Below are 24,646 nucleotides of genomic sequence, written 5' to 3'. Positions count from 1 at the left end.
ATAGTTAGAAACCACGGAAAAGAACTAGACCGCGGTCTCCCATTTTAAGAATGATGGATGGTTTTGCCATAATATGACTGTATATACTTCATTACTTTGAGAAGAAGAATTTGTATTATAATAAGATATAGGAAAAGGTTGAAATTTTCAAGACAATATATACATTGGATTTTGTTCATAATAAAATAATGATTGATGATATCTAAAATAATCATATCTAAAAATTAATTTAAAGGATACATTGTAGATTTGATGAATATTTTGTGGACCCTCCCTAGCCCCAGCGCTAGCCTCCTAACATTGTACTAGATAAAATGATTTAACTATGAAAGAGGAATTAGATTTCGCTAACACTTTTCAGCTATACATAGAAATACACACCATCTTCAGTGACCATTGTCCAAGCCATCACAGTGACAGTACAGTGAGAGACAAACAGTGGTCCGCTAGTACTGCATGTACGGAACTTTTGGTATTATAATATCTTGGAGGTCTTGTTTCAAATACTGAAACCATGTCTCCGTAAAGGAAATTGAAATAAAAACATTATTCGAACACTGAATTTTATTTCAATTCACGCTTATCGATTTAAAAGCAATAATTAAGAATGACCAATGTTTTAATTTATTTCTATACAATGAACAAACAAAGTTTCGCCTTTAGTTACGCTACATGTTTTTGAGAATGACTTTGTTTAATCAAATAAATATCTCTGTCTGACAATGTACTTACATGCATACCAACAGTCCGCAGACAAAACAAATACTGTGGTTTCATCAATATTAAAAATTTTTGTTGAATACCAATATACGTGGATTTCATTGTTAAGCTGATCCATGAAAATAAATGTTCATTAAAGTGCATTTTCTATTAACATTTTGTATTGAAAGGGTTATTGTCCAGGAATTTACGTATCTTTGAAACTGGGATTTTTACTTTATCCACGAAAATTGATACCCTTGAATATTAATGAAACCACAGTATCGAGTAAGAAAAAATAAAACTATAATGCACATCTTATAAAAATATTTTTAAAAGTCATTTTATCACAGGTGTTAGATACTGCTGGGTCAATGTTGATGAATTCCCATGTTTCATTAAATGATAAAGACTGTTTCTTAGATTGATTGATTAATTGATTGATTGATTGACTGATTGGTTAATTAATTGATTGAGGATCGATTGGTTGCACATTACTTATCCGCAGTCATTTTTTACACATATAAATATACTGAGATTCAGAGTGTGTCTTTCAAACCAATACTGAAAGAGCAGGTAATGTTGGTACACCGAGCAACGCATTTTGAAAATAGAAACAAAATATGCACGTGTTCGTCTTTGGTCATCATCCATCCAAGACAGGAGTATAGTGAAAGACAAATGGGCAAATGGAATACTCTTTTTGAAATGTGGACACATTTAAATTTGTCATATCAACTGCCCAAGAAGTATATACTCCTTGATAAGCTTGGGAAGGGGAAGTTGTTCGACTTTTTGTACCAGGTGAACAGTACTTGCGGAACTCAGTAAGTTTTTTCTTATCAGCGAACAGCATAACGTACGAAGAGTCCGGGGTGATTCCGAACAGAACTTTAACAGACTGTACAGGCCGGGGTTAGCGAGAAGACTCATGAATTTCTCTGCCTTACAGCGTCTCAACAGTTCAAGGTTCACATCAGCTCCAGACTCCAACAACATGTAAGCAATGTTGTAGCTCTCTGTAAATTGAAGTGACGTGGACAAAGGGGTGTGACCGTTTTTACCCACGTGGTTTGGATCGGCGCCATTCAAAAGAAGCAGTTTGGCTGTCGGTTCTGAGCCTGCGCGACACGCCAACAGAAGTGACGTCCAACCTCGGATTTGCGTTGCGTCCACTTCCGCTCCACCTCGAATTAGCAACGAAGATATCCGACTATTTCCATGCATTGCTGCAATGTGAAGAGGTCGCAACTTCGCATTGTCTGGTGCATTCACAGCAGTCTTTGCATTACCTCCACCAAGCAATAGTTTCACCATATCATAGTTATCTAAATCTACTGCATGCCACAATGCGGTACACCCGCGATCATCATGGCTGCTGACGTCATATCCACCTTTCACGAGAATTTTAATGGTAGCAACATCTCCGTGAACAACAGCAGCAAACATGGGAGTTAACTTCAATTTGTCTTTCTTTTTGTATTCACGGAGAAAATACGCATAATTCCGCACATCTACAATATATTTTAAGTCAGCATTGCATTTGTTTTCGACAAGCAATGACGCAATATCCGGCTGCTTCATCTCCAAAGCGACCTCTAGTATCGTTTTTCCAAGGCGGTCTGGTCGATCGGTGCTTCTGAATGCGTGGTTGACGTCCAAGCCCCGACGGAGGTAATCCCGGAACCCCGCGGTGTCCCCTCTAGAGATCACCTCGAACAGACCGTCCTCCATGTAGTCCATGACGTCACTGAAAAGAAAGTTATTAATAATTAAAGCAAATGGATCGTACAGACTGCATGGTTCTCAAGGCCTTCCGATTGTGCAAGGCCTAAGGAACCAGACTAAATGATCGTTTTACTAGTATTCAATTTGTATGTAATACTGTTTTGACAATTTGACATATGATTAATATATAATAAATTCAATGGGTTGATATTATTTTTTTAATGAAGCTTTGTGATGTACTTTATAGAGGTATAGTCATGACTTTGGTAAATTTTAATTTTTTTCGTATATGAAATTTAATCTTTATATTATTAATAATAGTTACACAATTTGTTTTCCTGCACTGATTACAATCTATGCAATAGTAATCTACAATTAAAATATAAGGCTCTATTCAAGTTTACGTGCGTACGAAATATGTTGTTTATGATCATTTATAATAAATCATCCTCTCTTATTTTGTACGTACATACCTAAATAAGTACGTGTTAGATGACTTTTAGTTCAACATCGGACTCCTCCAAATTCTCATCACGTTTCTTTGACGCCTGATCACAGATCATTCAGCATCGTGGAAGCAACAGCAACAGCAACGCGTGTAGCCTTTTAAAATGAAATTTCAAACTGATGAAAGTACTGGGACTTATATCAAGTCTGAAATATACATGTAGCAACAGAGGAAACAATGCAGTTTCAAATAGAACATGACAAGAACTCACGAAAATTCTGAAAACATTGTATTTCTTCCAATCTTCATGTATGATCAAGGTTTTTCATAATTAATGTATGATTCTGGTTACAATTAGTATAATTACTCGTTCTAACAAGTCAATCACAGCGGATATTGTTCCTCCGTTATACTGATTTCTGATAAGTTACTTTGTCTCTCGCGTCTCCTTCATCAATTATACATAAGTTAATTCTCACTTCACAGGAACACGGTATAAGCGTGTACTGTAGGTTTTCCTATCAATGTTAATGAATTGTCAGTTCACCGTCTGATAAACAGAATGGCGCACTTGACTTTCTAGATTTCCTAGTACATGTATATAGTGCACATTGTCAGATTAACTAAAAATAATTTAATTAAAACACTTGCGCGTATATCAATAGTCTTTTTTGCACGTTCTCAAACTAAAAATCAACATGCAACCACCCACCATCCCACTGAAAAAAATCCCATGGCGATGGGTATCCACATGCAACAAATATGATGTAAGAGGGGATGAATTAATAATTATTTAGCATTTTCCCTACCGTTATGTCTTCGCATGCATGACTGTTATATAATATTAATCAAGATTATAACACAATGGATGTGCACTTACGTCCCGACAGTAGGTCCTTCATGCCTTCATGCACAATAAAATAAAGCATGCATGTATAATTATATTGTATGCATGAACACATGTGATTTGCAAATACAATGTAACATCTATACATTTTTCAAACAAATTTCTTTCCTCCGTTTCAAGATCTTATATATAAGTACAAATGATCGATGCATCTATAGTAGTGATCGACGAGCTATCAACATGTACATGTAGCATATAGGTACATACTAGTACGTGCTCAAATTACATTGGCTAATTGCAAAATGTTTGTCTTCTTAGTTTTTGACCACCTTATAAAAAATAAGAAGACAAATATAGTTCGCACGAGCCCCTAGCTGTCTGGCTGTACTCAATAACAATGCTACGTTGTATAATCAATTCCATTGCACTATGAAACTGACAGGAATACGCTCTATAACTAACCTTTTATCGTGTTGTTTTGTGTTCTGTTGTCATCTTTCCTTTCTATGCATTTCTTTAATGTTCTCATAAGTGGCCAGCATTTCGCCCGGAATTGGCGGAAAGCGTCATTATCAACAGGACAGGTGCCCGTCTTTGTTAGATTACCTATGAAGTAAATTTCTCGTATAAAAAAGCGTTTGTGAGACCTTCTCAATTGGTGTGCAAATATTTTCTAACGAAACGAATTTAAATAAATTTTATGAAATCTTTTGAAGTTTTAACCAAAACAAAGTACATTGATTGAAAAAAATCAATATTGACATATTCAAACTTTTATTTATGTCTTATTAAACCTGCATGTTGTTGTGACTGTATGAAATATCCGCCATCTGAATAAAAGAAACGAAAATCTTAATTATAAAATATGGCGGGAAGAGAAGAAAGAAATTAAAAGTTCGAGTTTCCTCTTAGAAAGATATAAACAGCGAATCAAAAGAATTTTATGCTGAATATCTTGCCGTGGCATCGAATTTTGTTTTCCAATTTTGTAAGGGGTGCTTCGAGGATAAGTCATAGAGTATTGTCTTCGTCTGACAAAATGCCACCCAAAAGAAAGGTACAGTACATGTGTAGCGCATGTTTAAAGTACATACATTACATGTAATGATCTTAAGATTTCAATCTATAATCAATTTTAATGGATCGTGTGCAAGCTTTGGTGTTTGAAGGGATTAAGGATTGCCTCCATACGAACACCACATTTATCTTTAGTCTTTTATCTGAATGAACAAAATTATATAGATATTCTCAGTTTTTTCTTCTGACACCCCTCACTCCCCAAACAAGAACAAAAATAAGATAGAAAGAAGAAAGTATGAAAAGGCTAGGTGCAAAAGTTATTACTTTCAATATTTTATAAATTAAAGTGTTCGAGTCAAGTTATTGAAAAAATTGTAAGACTTCAAGTTTATATATGTATTGAGTAATTGTAATCATTTTATTTCTTTAATTTTGTTTTCCAGGCAAAGAAAGATGATGGAAAGGTAAACATTGGATATTTTTTTCTCGAATTTGTGTGCACTCTCCTTGTAAATGGACCATTATTGCAGAAAATACCTTGTGGAAGATAATGTCTTTGCAGATTTAATATCATATATGCTATTTCATTATTATTTGATCACCAATATATATTTTGTTAAATGAGTGATGATGAGTCATACACAAATTCTGTTGAAGTAAATAGTACATGTACCATTGAAGAATATCATATGTTAAATTCTTCAGATAATTTGCTACCAATTACGTTGCTTTAATTGCCTGCGTAAGACTTTATCAGGAGATATATTACAAATGAACATTAGTCAAATTTGACAACTTGTAAGACTAAAATAGAATATGAACCAAATTGATGGAATTAGCAGAGATAGCAAATGTTCAATTTCCCAATCTTTTTAGTTAATTTTGATAAAGTTATGGTACATGTAACTGGTGTACCGTTACATGTGCTGTTCAGTGCTGGAATGAATATTACAAACCAAGAATCATGCATGCAATAACCTGTATTTAGGTTTAAAAGTTATGTTGTACCGGTATTAACATTATCTCTTAGACACAGGAAATTAAATATGAATAATCTCAGTAGAACATGGACAAGATTCATGCACCAGGTCATCTAATCTCAGTGAGATTCCTTGAGACTAAACATTTAAGTCTCAATGAATCTCGCTGAGATTACAGTTCAGTATAAGTAAGTTTCTTGCCTTTTCCTTTTGTAGACCCCTGCTCCAGAGGAAGGCAGTGTATGGGACACAGCTCAAGAGGATAAGGTCAGTATAGAAACACAAAAACTGTATAAATACAGCTGATTGCAATTTGTCATTTCCATGCATTTGAATGTCTGAAAAATATTTAGTAAAAAACATACTTGTGGCTAGCTGTGACTTGTCAATGACAACGTTTCTTTCTATAATCATCAGTATTTAGGAAAAATGATAAAGAAATCAGATATAACTTTAGTCATGAACTTGATAAATGTAAATGTATTTAATTATTTTCTTTTCTAGCCATCACCCAGCAAAAAGCAGAAAGTAGATGAAGAAGAAAAAGGAAAGGTATTGTACAAAACTTTATACGAGTAATAAAAATTGCGAGGATCTAAATAGAAAGAATATACACAGCATGAATGAATTTTTAAAAAGTCAACCTTGTCATTCGTTTTCTTGAGAAACAAATAATCTTTAAAATTTCATCTCTAGATCTGCTTTTTAACTCGCTGAGACAAAGTCTTTGGGAGCTTATAATCTTTTAGCCTCCTTCCCCCCCCCCCCCAAAAAAAAAGTTTTGATTTATGGTAGCTGAACAAGATGAGAGGCATAAAACAATTCTTAAAAATGTTAATTACTTTGTTCTTTTCCATAATCCTAAAATTCTTTTCAACCTCCCCCCCCCCCCAAAAAAAAAAAAAAAAAGATTTATTTTTTTCAGGATGGGAACTGCAAAAATTGCTTTATGCAAGCATGATCATTTAGGACTGAATAATAGTCTAATAGTAGATCATGAGAAAATTATAAAATATCTAAAAAAAAAAAAAAAATTAACCAAAATAACATGAATAAGAAAAACTCCTTTAATACTAGGGCCATGCAATCGTATAATAGAAATTACTGATCTTCTCTTAACAAGATGTAGCCTGCCAAGTTTTCCAGCAAAGTTACCTACCTTTTATTATAATATAATTACTTCATGGAAAATATTTAGAAATTGTATGAATGAAATCAGTATAAACCCACCCATTTTTACAGAATGCTTGTGGTTTAACAATTTTATATGCATCGACAATAAATCAATCTTTTTTTCTGAATGGTATAAAAATGGTATAATGTTTTTTAAAGATATTATTAACAATGATGGTTCTTTCTTAACCTTAGATGAGTTTTACGAAAAATTTAAATTTAAACCCTCTTTTCTTCAATACAACAGTCTTCTTTCCTCTATCCCAAATAACTGGAAAAAACATGTCAAAGACAAAACACATCCTCCCCATAGCGAAGGGAATATAATGCACTCCTTGTCTGTTCAAGGAAAACTTATACCATTAAGTGAATTAAAATGTAAAGATGCATATTGGATTTTAATTAACAGTTGTAAGGAAATTACTCTCTGTATTCAAAAATGGTCAGAAATATTTGAAGTAGAAATTCCAGTCTCTGATTATAAAAAGATATTTAATTTACCTTTTCAGTGTTGCACACAAACTAACGCACAATCTCTTCAGCTCAAAATATTACACAGAATCATAGTACACAACAAGTCGCTTTTTAATATGAAATTGATTCCAAGTCCGAACTGTAACACAGACAACTGTAATGAAATTGACACTATACATCATAGATATTTCCAATGTAAAAGCATACAAATTTTCTGGAAAGATCTAATTTATTGGTGGCAACAACATATAGAAAATGTCAATCACTTAACAATGCAAGATGTCATATTTGGTATTTACAAAGTAAAAAATGTTCCACTAAATTATTGTATTTTACTTGGAAAATGCTTTATACATCTAATTCATTCAAAATCTCCTGGCAAACAAATTGAGTTCATTGCTTTTAAAAATTTTCTAAGAAACAAACTTCATGCGAAAGAAAATTATCTTTGTTCGAAGAATCAAATGCACATTTTTTACGAATTATGGCAGCCAATATTAGTTAACTTATAAACTGTAGTCTTTCAGTATTATATGGATTGTCTTGATTGTTTGAAGATTGCTGATCAATGCTTTCTACCATGTTAAAAACTAAGATGCATGTATATTTTAGATCCATGTTAATATTTTAGCTCCATGTCCAAAGTACTCGTATATTGATCTGTTTCCATGCTATTTATCATTTATTCTATTGTGAAACGTTTTGAATTATGTTCTAAAAATATATGTACCATAATTGTTGAGCCAATAAAATATTCACTCACAAAAAAAAAAAAAAAAAAAAAAAAAAAAAAAAAAAAAAAAAAAAAAATAAAAATTGCGAGGATCTAAATAGAAAGAATATACACAGCATGAATGAATTTTTAAAAAGTCAACCTTGTCATTCGTTTTCTTGAGAAACAAATAATCTTTAAAATTTCATCTCTAGATCTGCTTTTTAACTCGCTGAGACAAAGTCTTTGGGAGCTTATAATCTTTTAGCCTCCTTCCCCCCCCCCCCCCCCCAAAAAAAAAGTTTTGATTTATGGTAGCTGAACAAGATGAGAGGCATAAAACAATTCTTAAAAATGTTAATTACTTTGTTCTTTTCCATAATCCTAAAATTCTTTTCAACCTCCCCCCCCCCCAAAAAAAAAAAAAAAAAAGATTTATTTTTTTCAGGATGGGAACTGCAAAAATTGCTTTATGCAAGCATGATCATTTAGGACTGAATAATAGTCTAATAGTAGATCATGAGAAAATTATAAAATATCTAAAAAAAAAAAAAAAATTAACCAAAATAACATGAATAAGAAAAACTCCTTTAATACTAGGGCCATGCAATCTTCCCAGGTTTGCCACTAGCTGTCTGATATGTAAAGATTCTGAAATATTATCTAATTGATCAAGCTTAGCTAATCCTTTAACAATAACATATAAAAACTATCCTGTTATGATCAAATAATTTGTTTAGATATAGAAACCAGCATAATTATTTTTTATCGTGTTTATTTTATTGATATTGCACCACTTACGTGTCTTTATATGCATGTAAAAACTGTATCTTTCTACAACCTGTGTACAGAAAGGTAAAGGAGGGAAGGGAAAGAAAGCTCCGCCCAGGAAGGAGGACACCATTGAGACCCTCCCTGAGGGAACAGACACCTCATTCCCGACCGAGGTTAACCCCGAGGCCAAGACCACAGATGGACGGAAGTTCACCCTCAAGATTGCCTCATGGAACTTAAATGGAATCCGGGCGTGGTATGATGTAAGTGTTTGGATTGTTTTGACAGAAAATAAGTCTTGAACTTGTGCTTTGAACATATAGCTTTTGTTGTCATTGAGGTCAGTGAATGGGCATTAACTTTAGACCAGAATTTCTAAAATAAATTGTTCATCATGCATGCATGCATTTAAATGATTTTTTGAACATTGAATTGATTTAATTATAAATGGAAAAGCCAAAGTTGAAACCCAAAATTTTTAAAAATTTATCCATTTGTCTTTTTGTACGGATTATTTTCAGTTAGGTGGCAATAAATGTCAAGGTAAAAATTAAACATTTAATAGTCTTAGAGTTCAATTTTATGAAGGTCAAGGTCAAATTGATAGTAATTTCTCTTTTAAAAACATATGCATCTATTCAATATGTGACCCTTCAGGAGGCATCCAACTTCTCAGTCTGTTTGAATTATTGATCCTCAGTTAAATTAAATTCAGTCTTTGTTCCTTTCTCTTCCTTTCCCAGAAAGACAAGATGTCGTACATCAAGGAGTCGTCGCCGGACATCTTATGTGTACAGGAGACCAAGTGTCAGGAGGATCAGCTACCCCCGGGGGTGCTGGACAAGGACTACCACATCTACTGGTCGCCTGCCGAGAAAGCGGGCTACGCTGGCACTGGACTCTACAGCAAGAAGAAGCCCATCAAGGTCACCTACGGGCTTGGTGAGAGATTGCATGTACTTATAGGGGCATTAAAGGAAGGAAATAGCTTGAAGTACAGGCACTTGTAATTTTATGTACCATAAACATATTATGTACGATATTTGGCAAAATTAGGTTTTGAATAAGTTTGCGTGGATTTGAATTAGCGTTTTCCTGAATGTGATATAAGCATAGCTCTAATGGTAATTGCATTTTGCCTAAACCGCTAAATAGAATGCACAGCCAAATGTAGTGCTTACGTTTACAGTATTTGAATTTCAAGTGCATGTACATTTCAAACTTTACATTTATTTTAAACTTTTTAGTTTTAAGCTTCATTTCAAAAGTTTTTGTGCCTCTGCAGGTGTGAAATTTTTATAAAAGGGTGGGATATTTTTGTTACATTTGATCGTAAATATGATTATATGAATATTTTATGTACCTGGTACATGTAAATTTATATTTCATGTACGTAATAACTATTATATTAATGAATACTACAATCTTAGAAAATCTGTGTTCCTTTGAATATTGACACTGTGCATATGAGATTTCAAAGTATTTAAGACATCTAAAACTGTGCTCCATTATGAAAAGTTGAGGCCAAAGTTTAAAATTGATTTGTTTTATGTATTCCGACAGACCCATCAAAATTTAACATCTTGAATTTGAATTTTTTGAAAAATTGATTGTCCATGTCATATTAAAACACATTTAGATAACGTTATTGTATCAGTAAATGTTAAATGAAAATTATCCCCCCCCCCCCCCCCAAAAAAAAAGAGAGCTACAACCCTAGCCACCATGAAAAAATTAGGGTCGGAGTACATCAAACATATAGATTATTATTACATGTAAATGATGTTGGCCTGACTCAATTTTGTATTTTGTATCCCTCATTCCGATGCACTGATTTGGTGTTGATTTAACTGTTGCTGTTGTTACAGGTATTCCCAAGCATGATGATGAAGGGAGGGTTATCACTGCCGAGTATGAAGACTTCTACATGGTGAATGCATGTAAGATTACATTCAAATGACAGATTGTATTTGGTTTTGTAATTCGTCCTTTATTAATGTTTCTTAATCTTTTTCTCAACACTTAACTTTCTTTCGATTACTTTAATTAGTTTTTAGAGTCTTTCACCAGAACAGTGCAATAAGCACCTTGTATTAGGCCCATTTTTTTAGAATTTAGAATTTTTTGATTCTAGTTGTAAAAAAGTTTTAAAACGTAAACTAATGAAAAAATACCATAATTTAAAGTTTAATGATAAGTGTTGATATGTTTTGTAGTAGATATAGATGCAAGGCTATACTAGTGTTTGTTTTAAGTAAACTTGATCAATTTCAGATGTGCCAAATTCTGGTAAAGGTTTGGTTCGTCTGAAGTATAGGACAGAGCAGTGGGACTGCGACTTCACTGATTACCTAAAGAAGCTGGACGCCAAGAAGCCAGTCATCATGTGTGGGGACCTCAACGTGTCCCACACTCCTGTAGGTATGTGTTATTGAATCAATCATGTGTGGGGACCTCAATGTGTCACACACACCTGTAGGTATGTGTTAATGAATCAATCATGTGTGGGGACCTCAATGTGTAACTCCAGTAGGTATGTGTGAAAATGTACCTCTACCATATTGTTGGGACCTCAATGTGTCACAAACTCCCGTAGGTATTCGATTGTTAGGGACAGGTGTCTAATAATTGCCCAAATCATCTTGTGTGGGGACCTTAATGTGTTACACACTCACGTAGGAATGTATATGAATGTTAATGAATTTATAATGTGATCGGACCTCAATGATCAGGCAGTGTCAGAGTGTTTTAATGACTCTATGTGCCAGGTCCTCTATCATAATGTGTGGAGACCTCAACATCTAGCAACTTCATGTATATATGTGTGTTAACTATTACTTCCATTGTCTCAAGTTTACCCTTGCACACAGATCTAAAGAACCCGACCAGCAACAGGAACAAGACGCCGGGCTACACGGACAAGGAGAGGGAGGGCTTCAGTAAGCTGCTTGAGGAGGGCTTCCTGGACTCGTTCCGCGTCCTCTACCCCAACGCCCGCGACTGCTGGTCCTTCTGGACCTACATGATGAACGCCCGTGCCAAAAATATTGGCTGGTGAGTGGGGTGTTGTTAAGGAGGAATGGATAAAAGGAAAAAAACATTGGACCATAAATAGCCTGTTAATGATTATAAGAGCTTTCATAACTGTGTTGTATTGCTTCTAATTTTTGTGTTTTTGTCTCTGTGAACAGGCGGCTGGATTACTTTGTGATCTCCAAGAGACTCCAGAAGGACCTGTGTGACAGCATTATCCAACAGAAGGTCATGGGTAGCGACCACTGTCCAATCATGTTACTGATGGCGGGGCTCAAGTAAGGAGGCACTCCACAGGGGCACCAGGAGGGGAAATTATCTCACATCAGAAGGATAAAGAATACTTGGTCTGGTTTTCTTGATGGAAACATTGCATCAGTATTACAATCTGTTACATTATGTAATGTAATGCTTTTTTAGATATTTTGTGTTGTAAGTGACTCATTCATTTAGGAAACCCTTAAAAAATGTCGTATGTGTACCATACTTGAAGTACAAATAGCTGGTATGTTGTACGAAAAAAAAATTAAAGACAAACTTGTAGATCTTTATTTAGGTACATGTACTTTGGTTGTTGTAGAAAACATTTGTTGCTCACCGATATGTTGTATCTGAGTATATGTAGGTTTGGTTTACATACGGTGTGTTGTAGAATGTTGTATCTTGTCACATGTGTTCACGTGATCCACTTTTTTGCCTACTTTTGTAGCTTTGCTTGACTCGTAATGTTTCTTTATAATAGCATACACTCATACTGTGCAACCATGTTCTACATTTGGTCCTCTGTCAGATTAGTAGTTTTCTCATAATTAGTTCATTTCATGAGAAAAATCATTTCATTTAGAAGGCTTGATGGTCAACAGAATTGAAGATCAGATCTACCTTAAATGTTTAGTCGTGATTTGTTAAGCTATAAATTATTATTTAGTCAAGAAAAAATCTGTAAATTTCAGTCTTAGAGTATTTTCCTATATCTTTATATGTAAATAGAGCTTTTCTGCTAAAGGAGATCAAGAAAGCCTTAAAACGGACATATCCATCCAGCCCTCTTAAGGAGAAATACAATCAAGTGTTAAATTTTACCTTTGATCTGTATCAGTATTTAATCAACTTAAGATGAACATGCATGCCTTTTTCAAGAAACCTGTCTTGTTTGAGACAAGGTTTGTGTTTTATATAAATTTAACACATTAAGGTTGACTCTTTTGCTTGCCAAATTTTTAAAGGCATTTGGGATATGAAAAACCTGACATGTACGTATTTCTATGTCTACAATAAAATAAAGTTTTTGTAATAGTATGGGATGTGAAAGATGTACCTGTTTGTAATTTGAATAGATTTTCCATAAAAGACTTTTTATCTTATGAATTGTAGGAATTTGCAATTAAAAAAGTTCAACAAAATTAGAAAGAATTTGTCTTTATTTGTTGAAAAACATGTTAAAAGTAAAATGTGTTGACAAAACAAGGTTGAATGCATTGCAAATCCATGCATAAAAAAATTTATTGTTGAGGATGTCAAGTGCACAAACAGTTTATGTTTTAAATTTATCATCTTGTCTGCAAGAAGCTTAAAACATTGAAATGTTTAAACATGTTTATGATGAGATTTTATACCATCCTTTGGAGCATAAAAGTTTACAAGTTATCTAGAAATAAAAACAACAAGTGAAAAGCTGTCAATATGACAGCAAACCAGATTTTCTTTTATGTAATCTATCAATAATCCATGTCAACCCTGAATTGATAAACACTTCCTACTGTATGCAGAGAAATGGAGTAACAATATGCAATATTCTGTGAGAAAATGACTGAGTTCAACAGCTGGTATTTTTCACTAAATAATCAAAAATCAAATGAGGGTGCCCTATATGCAATATTTTGCCAAAAAATGACTAAGTTCAACAGCTGGTGTTTTTTCATAAATTATCAGATATCAAAATCTTAGCAATATGCACACCTCTGATACATGTATATGTACAATTGATCTGCAGAAGAACAACTTCAAATCTTCAAAACTGTAGGAGGAGTTATCCATACAATAAGGGTACCCTATATGCGATATTTTTCAAATATGACGAAGTTCAACAGCTGGTATTTCTTTCATAAATTATCAGAAATCAAAATCCTAGCAAAATGTACACATCTGATTTATGTACAATTTATCTGCAAAAGAACAACTTCAAAACTGAAGGAGGAGTTATCCGTACAATAAGGGTACCCTTTTGGCAGCCACCAGCCATTTTCCCCATTTTAATAACCGGATTTTTCCGTTGGAAAACCCGGTTAATAAACAAAATTCATTGTAGCTTTGGCTAACAATAACCAACAGGTTATTGCTTTAAAATTTGAGAATTTGCTAAATTGTTTTTATATACATGTATTTCAAATCAAGGAAAATGCCAGTGACAGGCAAAGTTGTCATGAATTAATAATCCACTTGAAAAAACACGAATGAATCTCTATGTGAAATGGGGGTGGAAAATTAATTGTGAGCATTTAAAAAACATATAAATTTCTTAAGTACTGTACTGCATTAAAAACCTAATACCAAAACCAGATCATATATTCAATTAGCAAGGTTTTTTAAAAACATGATTGACAGTTATTGCAAACAGTTTCATTACAAGCCTATCTAGGCCCCCAACAATCAGAAGTCTATGAGGGTGGGGTCTATTTTCCTTCTGTCCAGCTGTAAGTCCTCCACTTTCTCTGACAGACATTTCTGTCCACAGCTACAGTTCTCACACTTCTGTTTCGGGCTTCCTGTTGCTGACTTCTCAGAGGAAGCATTCTCAGTTGTCTCCGTTGAGTTGTCAGGAGTTGTCTTCTCATTACCAGCCTCTTCTTTCTGTGCCAACATTTCATTCAGCTGTTATGGTAAATGAGGAAGATCATCATTGATTTTTTGTTCACATTAGAAACATTCAGATATCTATTCAGTATAAACATAAACAATGTTTTGCAGAATTGAAACATTTATGATGAATATATGTAATTTGTAAGACTGCCATAGTTTTAACTATACAAAACTAACCTTCCTTCTTTCTTTGTGACTTTTCCCAATTCCGAGCCTAAGATTGTAAATGCAGAAAAATGTATACACAAATTACATGCAGTACATACATGTACATGTATTTTATGTAGGCAATAAAGGAAGTGACCAATATTATAATTATAGTATAGAAAGTTTGACTAGTTTACATACCTGGGTAGCCCCCTATTGAGCCCCTCCAACAAGATACAGGCTTTACACAGGGGGTTACTGGAGATGTAGCCACACCGCTCACAAGTTCCTGTACAATTCAAGAATAATCATAAAATACATGTACATGTAAATACATCCACTTAAATTTCTCATATGGAAATTTTACTGCTATTCATAATCTTGAGAATTTAATGGAAGTCTTTTTATGACAGAATGGGAAGAAAATTGTAACAGAGGAAAAAAATAAAAGAGAAGCTGACCTTGTGTGGGAAGTTTCACTGCTTTCTTCACAGACAGACTCTCTCCCGAGTGGATTATGTCTGAAGCAAATTTATTGTACATGAACATCGAACTTTCTCACAGCTGTGTGTAACTGATTTACAGAAAGACTCCACATTTTCAATTTCATAAAGTTTTTAGCTAGTGTGCCTTACCAATAATGGCACTAGGTCTAATCTTCTCTAAATCTTTGATGTAGGCTCTGGCAAACCCTCTACAGAAGAGAATTATACATGTTACATGTCAAATGCCTACATGTATTATATAGTAATACTGGTACAAGTATACATAACTTTTTAAAATCCTAGACTTACAAGTGAATCAGCCACTACCTACATGCGTTAAAATTTCTGAAAATAAATTTAATTACCCTTAATGAAAAGGTGAAATTCAATACAAGTTACTGCTCCTGAATATGTATCATACATCTTCAGAGCAAAGTCTGACAAAAAATACATATTTCTCACCCAAGTATGAGTTATCTTACTTTACAAATAGTAAATCTACCTTAAATTGCATTTTATACGAGATGAATCTTAGCAAAACTGTCCCCTGAAAGTTAACTTATAGGTGACTAAGTGATAAAGTCCCACATAGAACTTGCACTGTACCTTGACCTGTAGAATGTTTTAATATAAAAGTTCTTTTGTAAAACACAGCCCTACCATTTATAGTCATCTTTCAGACATTTCAGGTAACATTCATTTGTCAATGACTGCATCGAATAGCACAGTTTCATCTTGTGATAAAATTGCCAGAGAATTTTTAATACATTGCATAATTTCTTAGAAATAGTTTCAATGTAATGAGCTCTTAAAATTTCAAAGAAATTGTCTCATCTTTTTACTTTTTTATTATGTACGGTAAATATTTCACCTTACCTGTATGCATTTGGAGAATATATACATTCAGTGGAAAAATAGTCCAACTTCTTGAAATAAGCATACCTAAGGTGTGAAAACAGAAACTAATAGAATAATATGTAAATCAATTTTGCAATAGATAATCGTAAAAAAAAATTCTGAGTATTGCATTTCAGTAAATCTTTATTTATAAATGCACTTATGCCCAAGATCTTGCTGTTACATCTTTCATGTGTTGCTGTATACAGGGAAATATTCACCCCTGTTTTATTTTCGCTTCTTTCGCCCTCGTTTTAGTGCAAGAATTTAAGACTTGGCGAATTCCAATGTCTCGATTTATATCTCTTTTAAGACAACTGTATCTTGACGAAATCAAGACTGGGCGAATCCGTTTGCAAGTGTAGAACACAGGGGCCAAGCGCGTTTTAACATTAATTTCAATGTAACCATTGAAATTAATGTTAAAACGGGCTTGGCCCCTGTGGTGTAGAAGGGCGAAAATAACACAGGGCGCAAATAACCCTGACAGTATATACAGTATTAATATTCTTTTGAATTAATTCAGAACTGTATAACAGACATCTCCTGTTTCCCTTACATGACAATCTCCTTTTCATATGTGTACTTGAATGGTTTACTCCTGGGCAGGGCCCCCTCTGTTCCCTGTTAAAAGAAAAAACTCCCTAGTTTAATAATCCTGACTTCTATCATGCTTTGACTTATAAACATAACAACACATTACTCAATCAGGAAATGAATTCATTGCTGCAACACATATATTAAACTTTTACATCAAACAGTTTTGGTGAACATTTCTGTAATAAATAAAATTGTTTTGGTTACCGTGGTGATGGCTGTGCATCTCTGTAATCTTCCTATGTCTCCTCGAAGCACTAGGAAAAAAAACAACATTTTATCATCATATGATATCTTAAAAGGCAATTGTCATTCAATTCATATACTTGTTATTGTATATTCAATTCTAAAACATTGAATACATTTTTTGCTTTCCAAGTAACTAGCTGAGCTTTTCTCCTTTGTTAAAAATATTTTAAGTATACGCAACTGAGCACACGGCATGAATAGAAAAAAATCAGTACAAATGTATAAAGGAATTCTTTTCTAACCAATGTTCATGATTCAATATATGCGAGATCATTTACACTGTACATGTACCTTTGTGTTTCTTACTTACCATTCATTATCACTGTTTCTGCAATATCATCTGCATTGTGACCTGTCAATAAATACAACTTATAAGTAAGTTTAAAAAATCACTTACTGTCATTAAACCCAATCATCATTTAAAAGCTATAAAGGTAAATGCACACAAATGAGATACAAATATGTCCTTGCGTATGACAGGTCACTACTAACCCAGTACATATTTCCCCCCTACATATCAATATAAATACATGTACTTTTGCCCTATATGTCCTATCAGCTCATAGAATAAACTGAGATTGGAATGTTACTTTTCTACTCTATTTTATGTGACCATCCTTTCCAGTTAGCTTTTGCTTAAACTTACCAGTACCTGTACATGTACACGAAACACCACATAAATTTTAACAGATGTGGATACTTCATCAATGTACCTATCGTTATCCTACTATGTCATATCTTTTAATATATACAATTTCCATTTCACTAACCAGTCACTATCCTAGCCAATTACATATTTAATAATAATCATTCAATTATATACCTGTAAATATTCAATCATATACCTGTAACTATCATGTCATTTATCTGTAACTCTCCTATCATTTACCTGTAACTATCCTATCATTTACCTGTAACCATCCTATCCTTTATCTGTAACTCTCCTATCATTTACCTGTAACCATCCTATCATTTACCTGTAACCATCCTATCATTTACCTGTAACTATCCTATCATTTACCTGTAACCATCCTATCCTTTACATGTAACCATCCTATCATTTACCTGTAACTATCCTATCATTTACCTGTAACCATCCTATCCTTTATCTGTAACTCTCCTATCATTTATCTTTAACGATCATGTCATTTACCTGTAACTATCTTATCAATTATCTGTAACTCTCCTATCATTTATCTTTAACTATCATGTCATTTACCTGTAAGTATCTTATCAATTATCTGTAACCATCCTATCGTTTATCTGTAACTATCATATCATTTACCTGCAACTATTATATCATTTACAAATGTACCTGTAACTATCCTATCCACTTTCATCAGGATAGCCCCTCTATCCAGAGCCTGGCGTCTAAACACTCCACAGAATGTACCTACAGAACAGGATAAAAACATTATCATCGTACAGACCACAGTGAATTAGAAACTCAAATATAAAATTATTTTTAGCTGATCTCCTACATAATTACTTTTATGATTTTCTACGTTATAATGTACAGCTATTTTTGAGGCAGATCTGCCACAGAGAGATATTGAGGTGATCTGTTATGCATAGTTATTTCTGAGGTCGATCTGTTATGTACATATTTATATTTTTGACCAATCTTTGACATACAGTTATTTTTGAGGCCGATCTGTTTTACGATGGCGTCCATGGTCCATCCATACAGTTCCTCGTACGACACGATCTTCAGGGGCAGGTCATACTGCTGCTGGTTCCTCTTCACCGTCTGTAACAACATGGTCATGAAACCTCATTGTATAAAATTTTTTTTTATAAAGTATCGGTACCTACATATTAGCTAACACTGTTGGACATCAAAACATGTACTGGTACATGTAACAGGAAACAGTTGTTCAAAAGTGGAAAATCTTTGAAGTTTTCTTCATAATTTTTTCATCTCTATTTCCACCCTCTCTTATGCCTCATAATGTTATTAGCTTGTAAGCACTGACCTATTAGGTAAACTCTTTTTTTTTTTTTTTTTTTTTTTTTTGCATTTGTGGCTTACAGTATATGTAATACTAGTTGTTAGACCACTGTTACATCAGAGACTTGTTCAACAGCATAGTCTAGAGCTCCCAACACAACTCTCCCTATTACACATAGTATTCATGAGCCCCTTCTCTGCTAAACAGGCCTCAGATATCTAATAGATTGCATGACCTCCGATTTTAACATCATATCACATGACCTTGGAAAACTAGTTCAAGGTCAGTGTTTGACCTCTGACCCCCAGGGATTACCTCCAGTGAGTCGTCCCTGTAACCGGTGATCCCCTCGTCGACAGACAACAGGACAAGATTCACGCCGTAGTCGTATCTCTGGTTCAGGGCTTTCAGCACATAGGCCAGCACTGTGGAATCTGTAACATATACAAATAGATTTACCAGTTTAACAGCAAGTAATGTGGAGCCTATAATAGTCATCAAAATGTTTGCCAGTACTGCTTGTTCAATTTCACAATTTTCACAATTCACGTAATGTATTATTTTTTACCACTAGGTTTTAGTTTTCTTATCATTGCTTAAAAATACACATATAATAAATAAATTCATTTAAGCATGGAATCATTATTTTTTGAAAGATATAGTCTCATAACTGCAGCGGTTTGTGCATACAAATTGAGTAATGCGCGCTAGCGCGTTATGAAAATTTGAATGCACACACCGTTGCAGTTATGAGACTATATCTTTCAAAAAATAATGATTCAATGCTTTTATTTACATTTTTTTTAACTTCTTGCCTTGTCTGCAAATGGGATTTATAGGTCAAAATTTCTTTTTTATCCTAAGGGTAAGTTCAAATGGAAGAGCCACTGTAACAGCCACAAGCGTGAACTTTGATTCTCGCTTGTGATGTTGCATTTTACAGCGTTCAACGTTTGTGAAGTCATAATAAAATTAGTCATTCTAACCTTTGAGTACTCTGTGTGTGATACAGTCTTATAACTGCAGTATCTTTTCACACACTTTACATGCAAAAAGTATTTGGAATGTAAATATTGTAATATATCTTGATCCAGGAGAAATATACATATGCATTTATATTTTCTAATAATCTCGTTTTTAACCAAGCCTCCCTCCTCTTTTCTCCTTCTATAATGGACCATGTTCTATAAATAGCTTACCTTTGCCCCCTGAGGCTCCTATGGCAACTGTCTCCCCTCGTACAAACAGGTTGGCATCTGTGATGGTTTTGTGGACTTCCTCTTCAAAGGCGAAATAGAAACAGTTCTTACACAGAGCATCTCCCTTGAAATACAAAAATTTAAAAAACTTCAGTACTTGTCATTACATAAAAGTGTACATTAAGTAAGTGTATCTCCACACTGAGTGCTAAATAATAATGATGATTTTTTATTTAACTCTATGACTCTACCTTTGTGATCCATCAATCGAACAATTATGAATCAGATCAATATCACCTTGCACTTAATGAATAAGCTTATACCTGCACTCCTGTTTTAATGTTTCTTACCTTGACCTTAAAGTAATTAAACCAAGTTGAAGGTTAAGAGAAAGAACAAAAAGGGCATGTAATAAAAACAATTCGTCCAAATGGGAAAAAAACCCTCCTCCATAGCCCAGAGCCCTCACAAATGTTCACTTGTCAGAGTAGGACTACAAGTATAACTTATTTGACTCTGTCTCTGTAGTTCATAACCTTACTAGGAAAAATGAATCATCTTGTAAAAGTAATTGATGATTTTCTAGCTAGTAAAAAAAAATCAATGATTTTGTTTTTAAAGTTGAATGTTGATTTGCATTAAACGAATTTTCTTTAAAAAAATCATGTCATTAGACAACGACATTAAAAAAGTTACACAGTTACATGTGACAAAAACCTATTTGTATAGCCTCACTTCAGGAAAGGTACATGTACTGGAATATGTATTTGACCATGAACATTTTCATTCTGAAAAATAATTAAAACTGCCTCCATATTTCATGGGTATTTACCCATCTGAAGGACAAAAGAGAATGTATCATCTCACGCTCATGTCATCAACGTCTATTAAGTGAGTACCAGTGGTCAAACCCATTGAATGAAATCCCATCAGTCTGCCCAAGCATTTAAAGCTCTTTAAAAATCGGTTTAGCCCTCACACAGGACAATTCAGTGGAGCGCGAAAAGATTTCCTGTCAAGCAGACAAACCCCTGCTGACATGGTCCCCCCACCCTGACAGAAAACTTATTAACGGCATTCCGAGAGACTCATTTCCTTGCGCTTGATTTGCGATGATGTGCGTGGATTGTCACTCCGAACTCCGAGATCCAGTCACTCGGCAGGCGCATCCCATTGTCCCGACAAATTAAATCGTTCAACATCAAGCGTGCGTTTATTTATACCTAATTAGTTAATTCTGGATCTTGGTCATGATCGTACTCGAGCGTGTGTTTGTGCAGATGTCCGACAGGAGGTTTCTGAAATGTTCCGTCGGGAAAACAGACAAGGGGGCCTCATGCTTGAATCAATTTCATCACGAGCGGATCGGACAGGTTTACAACTACAGACTTGGAGACAAGACAAAGTATTGGTGTCATTCGATCCTGATAGTATCAACACAGTGGAATCTGGTCTGAATCATTGTTACTTGTCTTTAAAAAAAAAAAAAACAAAGAACACCCCCCCCCCCCAAAAAAAATAAGATTTAAATTCCAAATCTCTCAGGTTGAGTTTTTTCAATAAAAGCATTGGATGACTATCATTATGCAAAATCCAACATACTTCAAATTAATATAAAAATTCTTATTTATAAATCTATGAATTAATTTATCCAGTTAATTAATATCTAAAAGAGAGCCTGAGGGCAATCTTTTTATAATACTATCAACATTTGTCTTTGACAAAATATATATAATTAAACCAGTAATTGCACCATATATTCCTCATATGAGTCTCCAATCTGTTTTTTTTTTCTTCTTCTTGAAGATTACTTTTTAAAAATGAATGACTTGGGATCAATTAATGCAGTTTTGTAAAAGAACTCCCATAACACAACAGTTTTAAGTACAATGTACATTGTAGTTGTCACCCTTACTGCAAATAAAATACTATCCTGATTATCTATTATTATAAAATGAATTACTTATGTTAAATTATACAATTAAAATAAATAATAACTGATTCACAATGCAGCCTTTTATAAAGCATTTGTAGTCAAATTTTAATCCATATCAAACTTTATTACATTAAACAAAAAATTTCTTTGTGGAATATACTTATTCATGAAAATTGAATTTTATAAATTTAAACTAAACAAAATTACATCCAATCATAATTCATAATAAATGCACCACATCATCAAATGACTTTCAAAACAGAGACACTTTATTCATGTTATTAGCAGATCTCTTTATCTCTTTTGATTTTGACAGCACTCCAATGTTGCGGCCTCAGATATTAACATTGATACATTGTCTTGACATTGCTGCAAGCGTTGCATCTCCTGACTTCCAATTTTCACAGCGTGGCTCCTCTCAAACTTGCCTTGGAGCACCACTTGAAATTCAGAGCAAAGAAGGTATCAGCTGTAATCGACCATACCCAAGGTTGTGAAACATCAAAGCAATTACTTTGGGCCTGCAAAGCCTAACAAAAACAACTTGTGCTCAATGCTTTTTCCCTCGGTTTCCCGTATGTATTTGGCTTTTGGGGTTGAATAACTGAAGGGAGGCGGGTTGAAGATGGTAACAGGAGATGGTCGTCTTAATTAAGTTTTTTCTCTCTGGGGGAAATATACACTACCCTAATATCCAGGTGCTTCATACTGGGTTGACAAGCGAAGACTGATTCACAAGGTAGAACTCACCAGTCTCCCAAAACAACATGCATAGAATCGGTTTCAAATTCGGCTCTAATTATACGACGGCCCCGTCAGAGAATTGACGGATATTCGGACCTTCTTGGTCTGTCTTTATGCCTCCAGGAATCACTTTACAGACCGTAGACATATTTTATGTACTGATAGCGTTTAACTCTGGACAGCTGATGAAATAATATTCTATTAAACTTTTTATGAAGTCTCCACGGTGTTCACAAGAGACTGCCTAATTACTTGCAGAAAAGCGACCCTCGTTAAATTGGTACCCTGCTGGTTCCCAGTTGACTTTGGAATGAAAATGATCTGGGTATTTACATTAGCAAACAAATCAGACATTTAATGTGCTCAACAACAAAAAGCATTCTCCACCATCATTTACATTTCACCTAAAGCACTGTCACTGCCACACATCAAAAACAGATATTACTGGGGGGGGGGGGGGGGAAGCTTTGTCAACATGTGTATTTATTTATTTATTTACTTGTATGTGTTCTCATAGGAAAGTGTAAAACCATACAAACAAGTGAAAATGTCTACATACATGTATTGTAAAATACTTTACTTCATGGCCTACAATAGTGTATACATGTATTTAATGACTAAATTGAGTAGGCTATTCATATATTAATTTGTCCGACTTCGGTTTCTTTTTTATTCACCAGTCTTTGGGTTTTTTTTTAACAATATTTGACTTTAAAGTAGAATAATTAATTTTTGGGATCTTCATCAGCGGCAATTTCGTTTGTCATTAAGCCGTAAATAATAATACTCCAAACTTCAAAACACTTTGAGAAAATTCGAGTCAATTTACACGTGTGCATTGATTTCACAAAGAGTTGTAGCGTTCACTTACTGTTTTAGGTCGTTTTAAAATAGCTCCCGCTTCACACAAGTTACACTTGATTGGCATTGTGTTGGTTATAAAGTCTCTAAGTTCTTTTTATCCAGCAAACATAATTTTATCTGTGTCAATCGTTGTGCAACATTTTGTTTTGCAAAGATAGCTTTAAACGCCTCTACTCACAAAAGAGTACTCTGCCAAAGAACGACAACTCCTGCATATTTATTTATTTATTTATTTATTTATTTATTTATTTATTTATTTATTTATTTATTTATCATTCTGTCAATTTATTTGTGTATCCATTTATTTTTCGTTCATTAATAATCTTTTATAATCCTAATTTCAGTTTACATTAATTTTACTGTATAAAAATTATGTAAAATTTCTTTACATTTTTTGACGTTATAATTGAAATAGATTTCTGACAACTCATTTTCAAAACTTGATATTTCAAACACAACTGAAATTAACATGAATATTTAATACTCCCCTCTATACTTTGCAATTTGCAGGGCAAAATATCATTAAATTCAAGTGTTAAAAAAAGTCTTTTTTGAATTGATCCAGAAGTGACTCTAAAAGACTTTGAAAAAATTAATATTTGTGTTCAATGAAATATAAAATGATTCGAATGTATTAAAACACAATCAAACAAACAAACAAAAAACTGAAACAAAAACAAAATAAAACATACTTTACGCACCTGCATGATTACCTATTTTTTTATATAGAGAAAGCATAATCAGGTTTATATACGTAAATTTATTTTCGTTGTAATTTTTGTAATACTTTCTATTCGAGATATTTTCCTTCTCTTTTTTTCTACAAAAA

The 24,646-nt window shown here is 33.7% G+C and overlaps 3 protein-coding genes and 1 long non-coding RNA gene across 6 annotated transcripts in view; 1 reads left to right on the top strand and 3 right to left on the bottom strand.

The window, feature by feature from the left end:
* Positions 1-630: 630 nt before the first annotated feature.
* LOC105323591 (ankyrin repeat and SOCS box protein 8) lies at positions 631-4,340 on the bottom strand. Of its 3 annotated transcripts, XM_066070982.1 has the most exons (4): positions 4,185-4,327; positions 3,756-3,779; positions 2,901-3,030; positions 631-2,449 (listed from the first exon to the last, which is right to left on the bottom strand). In XM_066070982.1, exon 4 carries the CDS (start codon positions 2,440-2,442, stop codon positions 1,429-1,431), a length of 1,014 nt encoding a protein of 337 aa, XP_065927054.1. In that variant the 5' UTR covers positions 2,443-2,449; positions 2,901-3,030; positions 3,756-3,779; positions 4,185-4,327; the 3' UTR covers positions 631-1,428. The 3 variants fall into 3 exon arrangements, with proteins under 3 accessions (XP_065927054.1, XP_011420951.3, XP_034333139.2); XM_011422649.4 differs by lacking the exon at positions 3,756-3,779 and having other exon boundaries at positions 4,185-4,340; XM_034477248.2 differs by lacking the exon at positions 3,756-3,779 and having other exon boundaries at positions 2,901-3,081; positions 4,185-4,332.
* A 236-nt stretch (positions 4,341-4,576) lies between these two features.
* On the top strand, positions 4,577-13,680 carry LOC105323590 (exodeoxyribonuclease). Its single transcript, XM_011422647.4, has 10 exons — positions 4,577-4,779; positions 5,186-5,206; positions 5,939-5,989; positions 6,227-6,274; positions 8,933-9,118; positions 9,599-9,797; positions 10,724-10,795; positions 11,130-11,276; positions 11,726-11,909; positions 12,047-13,680. Exons 1-10 carry the CDS (start codon positions 4,666-4,668, stop codon positions 12,168-12,170), a joined length of 1,146 nt encoding a protein of 381 aa, XP_011420949.3. The 5' UTR covers positions 4,577-4,665; the 3' UTR covers positions 12,171-13,680.
* Positions 13,292-23,990, bottom strand: LOC105323589 (cytoplasmic tRNA 2-thiolation protein 1). The gene is made up of 14 exons (XM_034477246.2): positions 23,825-23,990; positions 20,274-20,397; positions 19,390-19,508; positions 18,758-18,872; positions 18,438-18,515; positions 17,433-17,474; positions 17,081-17,130; positions 16,836-16,900; positions 16,256-16,321; positions 15,530-15,588; positions 15,356-15,415; positions 15,096-15,183; positions 14,925-14,961; positions 13,292-14,759 (listed from the first exon to the last, which is right to left on the bottom strand). The coding sequence occupies exons 1-14, from the start codon at positions 23,879-23,881 to the stop codon at positions 14,538-14,540; spliced, it is 1,182 nt and encodes a 393-aa protein (XP_034333137.2). The 5' UTR covers positions 23,882-23,990; the 3' UTR covers positions 13,292-14,537.
* LOC136271288 (uncharacterized) overlaps positions 13,292-24,646 on the bottom strand; it is a 77,843-nt gene continuing 66,488 nt past the window's right edge. The window contains exon 2 of the long non-coding RNA XR_010709208.1: positions 13,292-13,847. This is a non-coding gene — a long non-coding RNA (uncharacterized lncRNA). The remainder of the gene's footprint in view (positions 13,848-24,646) is intronic.

This window comes from Magallana gigas, chromosome 9 (genome assembly GCF_963853765.1).
Source record: "Magallana gigas chromosome 9, xbMagGiga1.1, whole genome shotgun sequence".
Lineage (NCBI taxonomy): Eukaryota > Metazoa > Mollusca > Bivalvia > Ostreida > Ostreidae > Magallana > Magallana gigas.
This window is presented reverse-complemented; position numbering and strand designations above follow the sequence as displayed.

Bases quoted from the DNA above. Each gene is read 5' to 3' on its own strand.
- LOC105323590 (XM_011422647.4), top strand. From the start codon at position 4,666: ATGCTGAATATCTTGCCGTGGCATCGAATTTTGTTTTCCAATTTTGTA. The intron at 5,207-5,938 runs GTAAACATTGGA...TTCCTTTTGTAG, and splicing joins CAAAGAAAGATGATGGAAAG to ACCCCTGCTCCAGAGGAAGG. The intron at 9,119-9,598 runs GTAAGTGTTTGG...TTCCTTTCCCAG, and splicing joins GAATCCGGGCGTGGTATGAT to AAAGACAAGATGTCGTACAT.
- LOC105323589 (XM_034477246.2), bottom strand. From the start codon at position 23,881: ATGCCAATCAAGTGTAACTTGTGTGAAGCGGGAGCTATTTTAAAACGA. The intron at 16,901-17,080 runs GTAACCAAAACA...TTCTTTTAACAG, and splicing joins GATGCACAGCCATCACCACG to GGAACAGAGGGGGCCCTGCC. The intron at 14,760-14,924 runs GTTAGTTTTGTA...TTACCATAACAG, and splicing joins GTCACAAAGAAAGAAGGAAG to CTGAATGAAATGTTGGCACA.
- LOC105323591 (XM_011422649.4), bottom strand. From the start codon at position 2,442: ATGGACTACATGGAGGACGGTCTGTTCGAGGTGATCTCTAGAGGGGAC.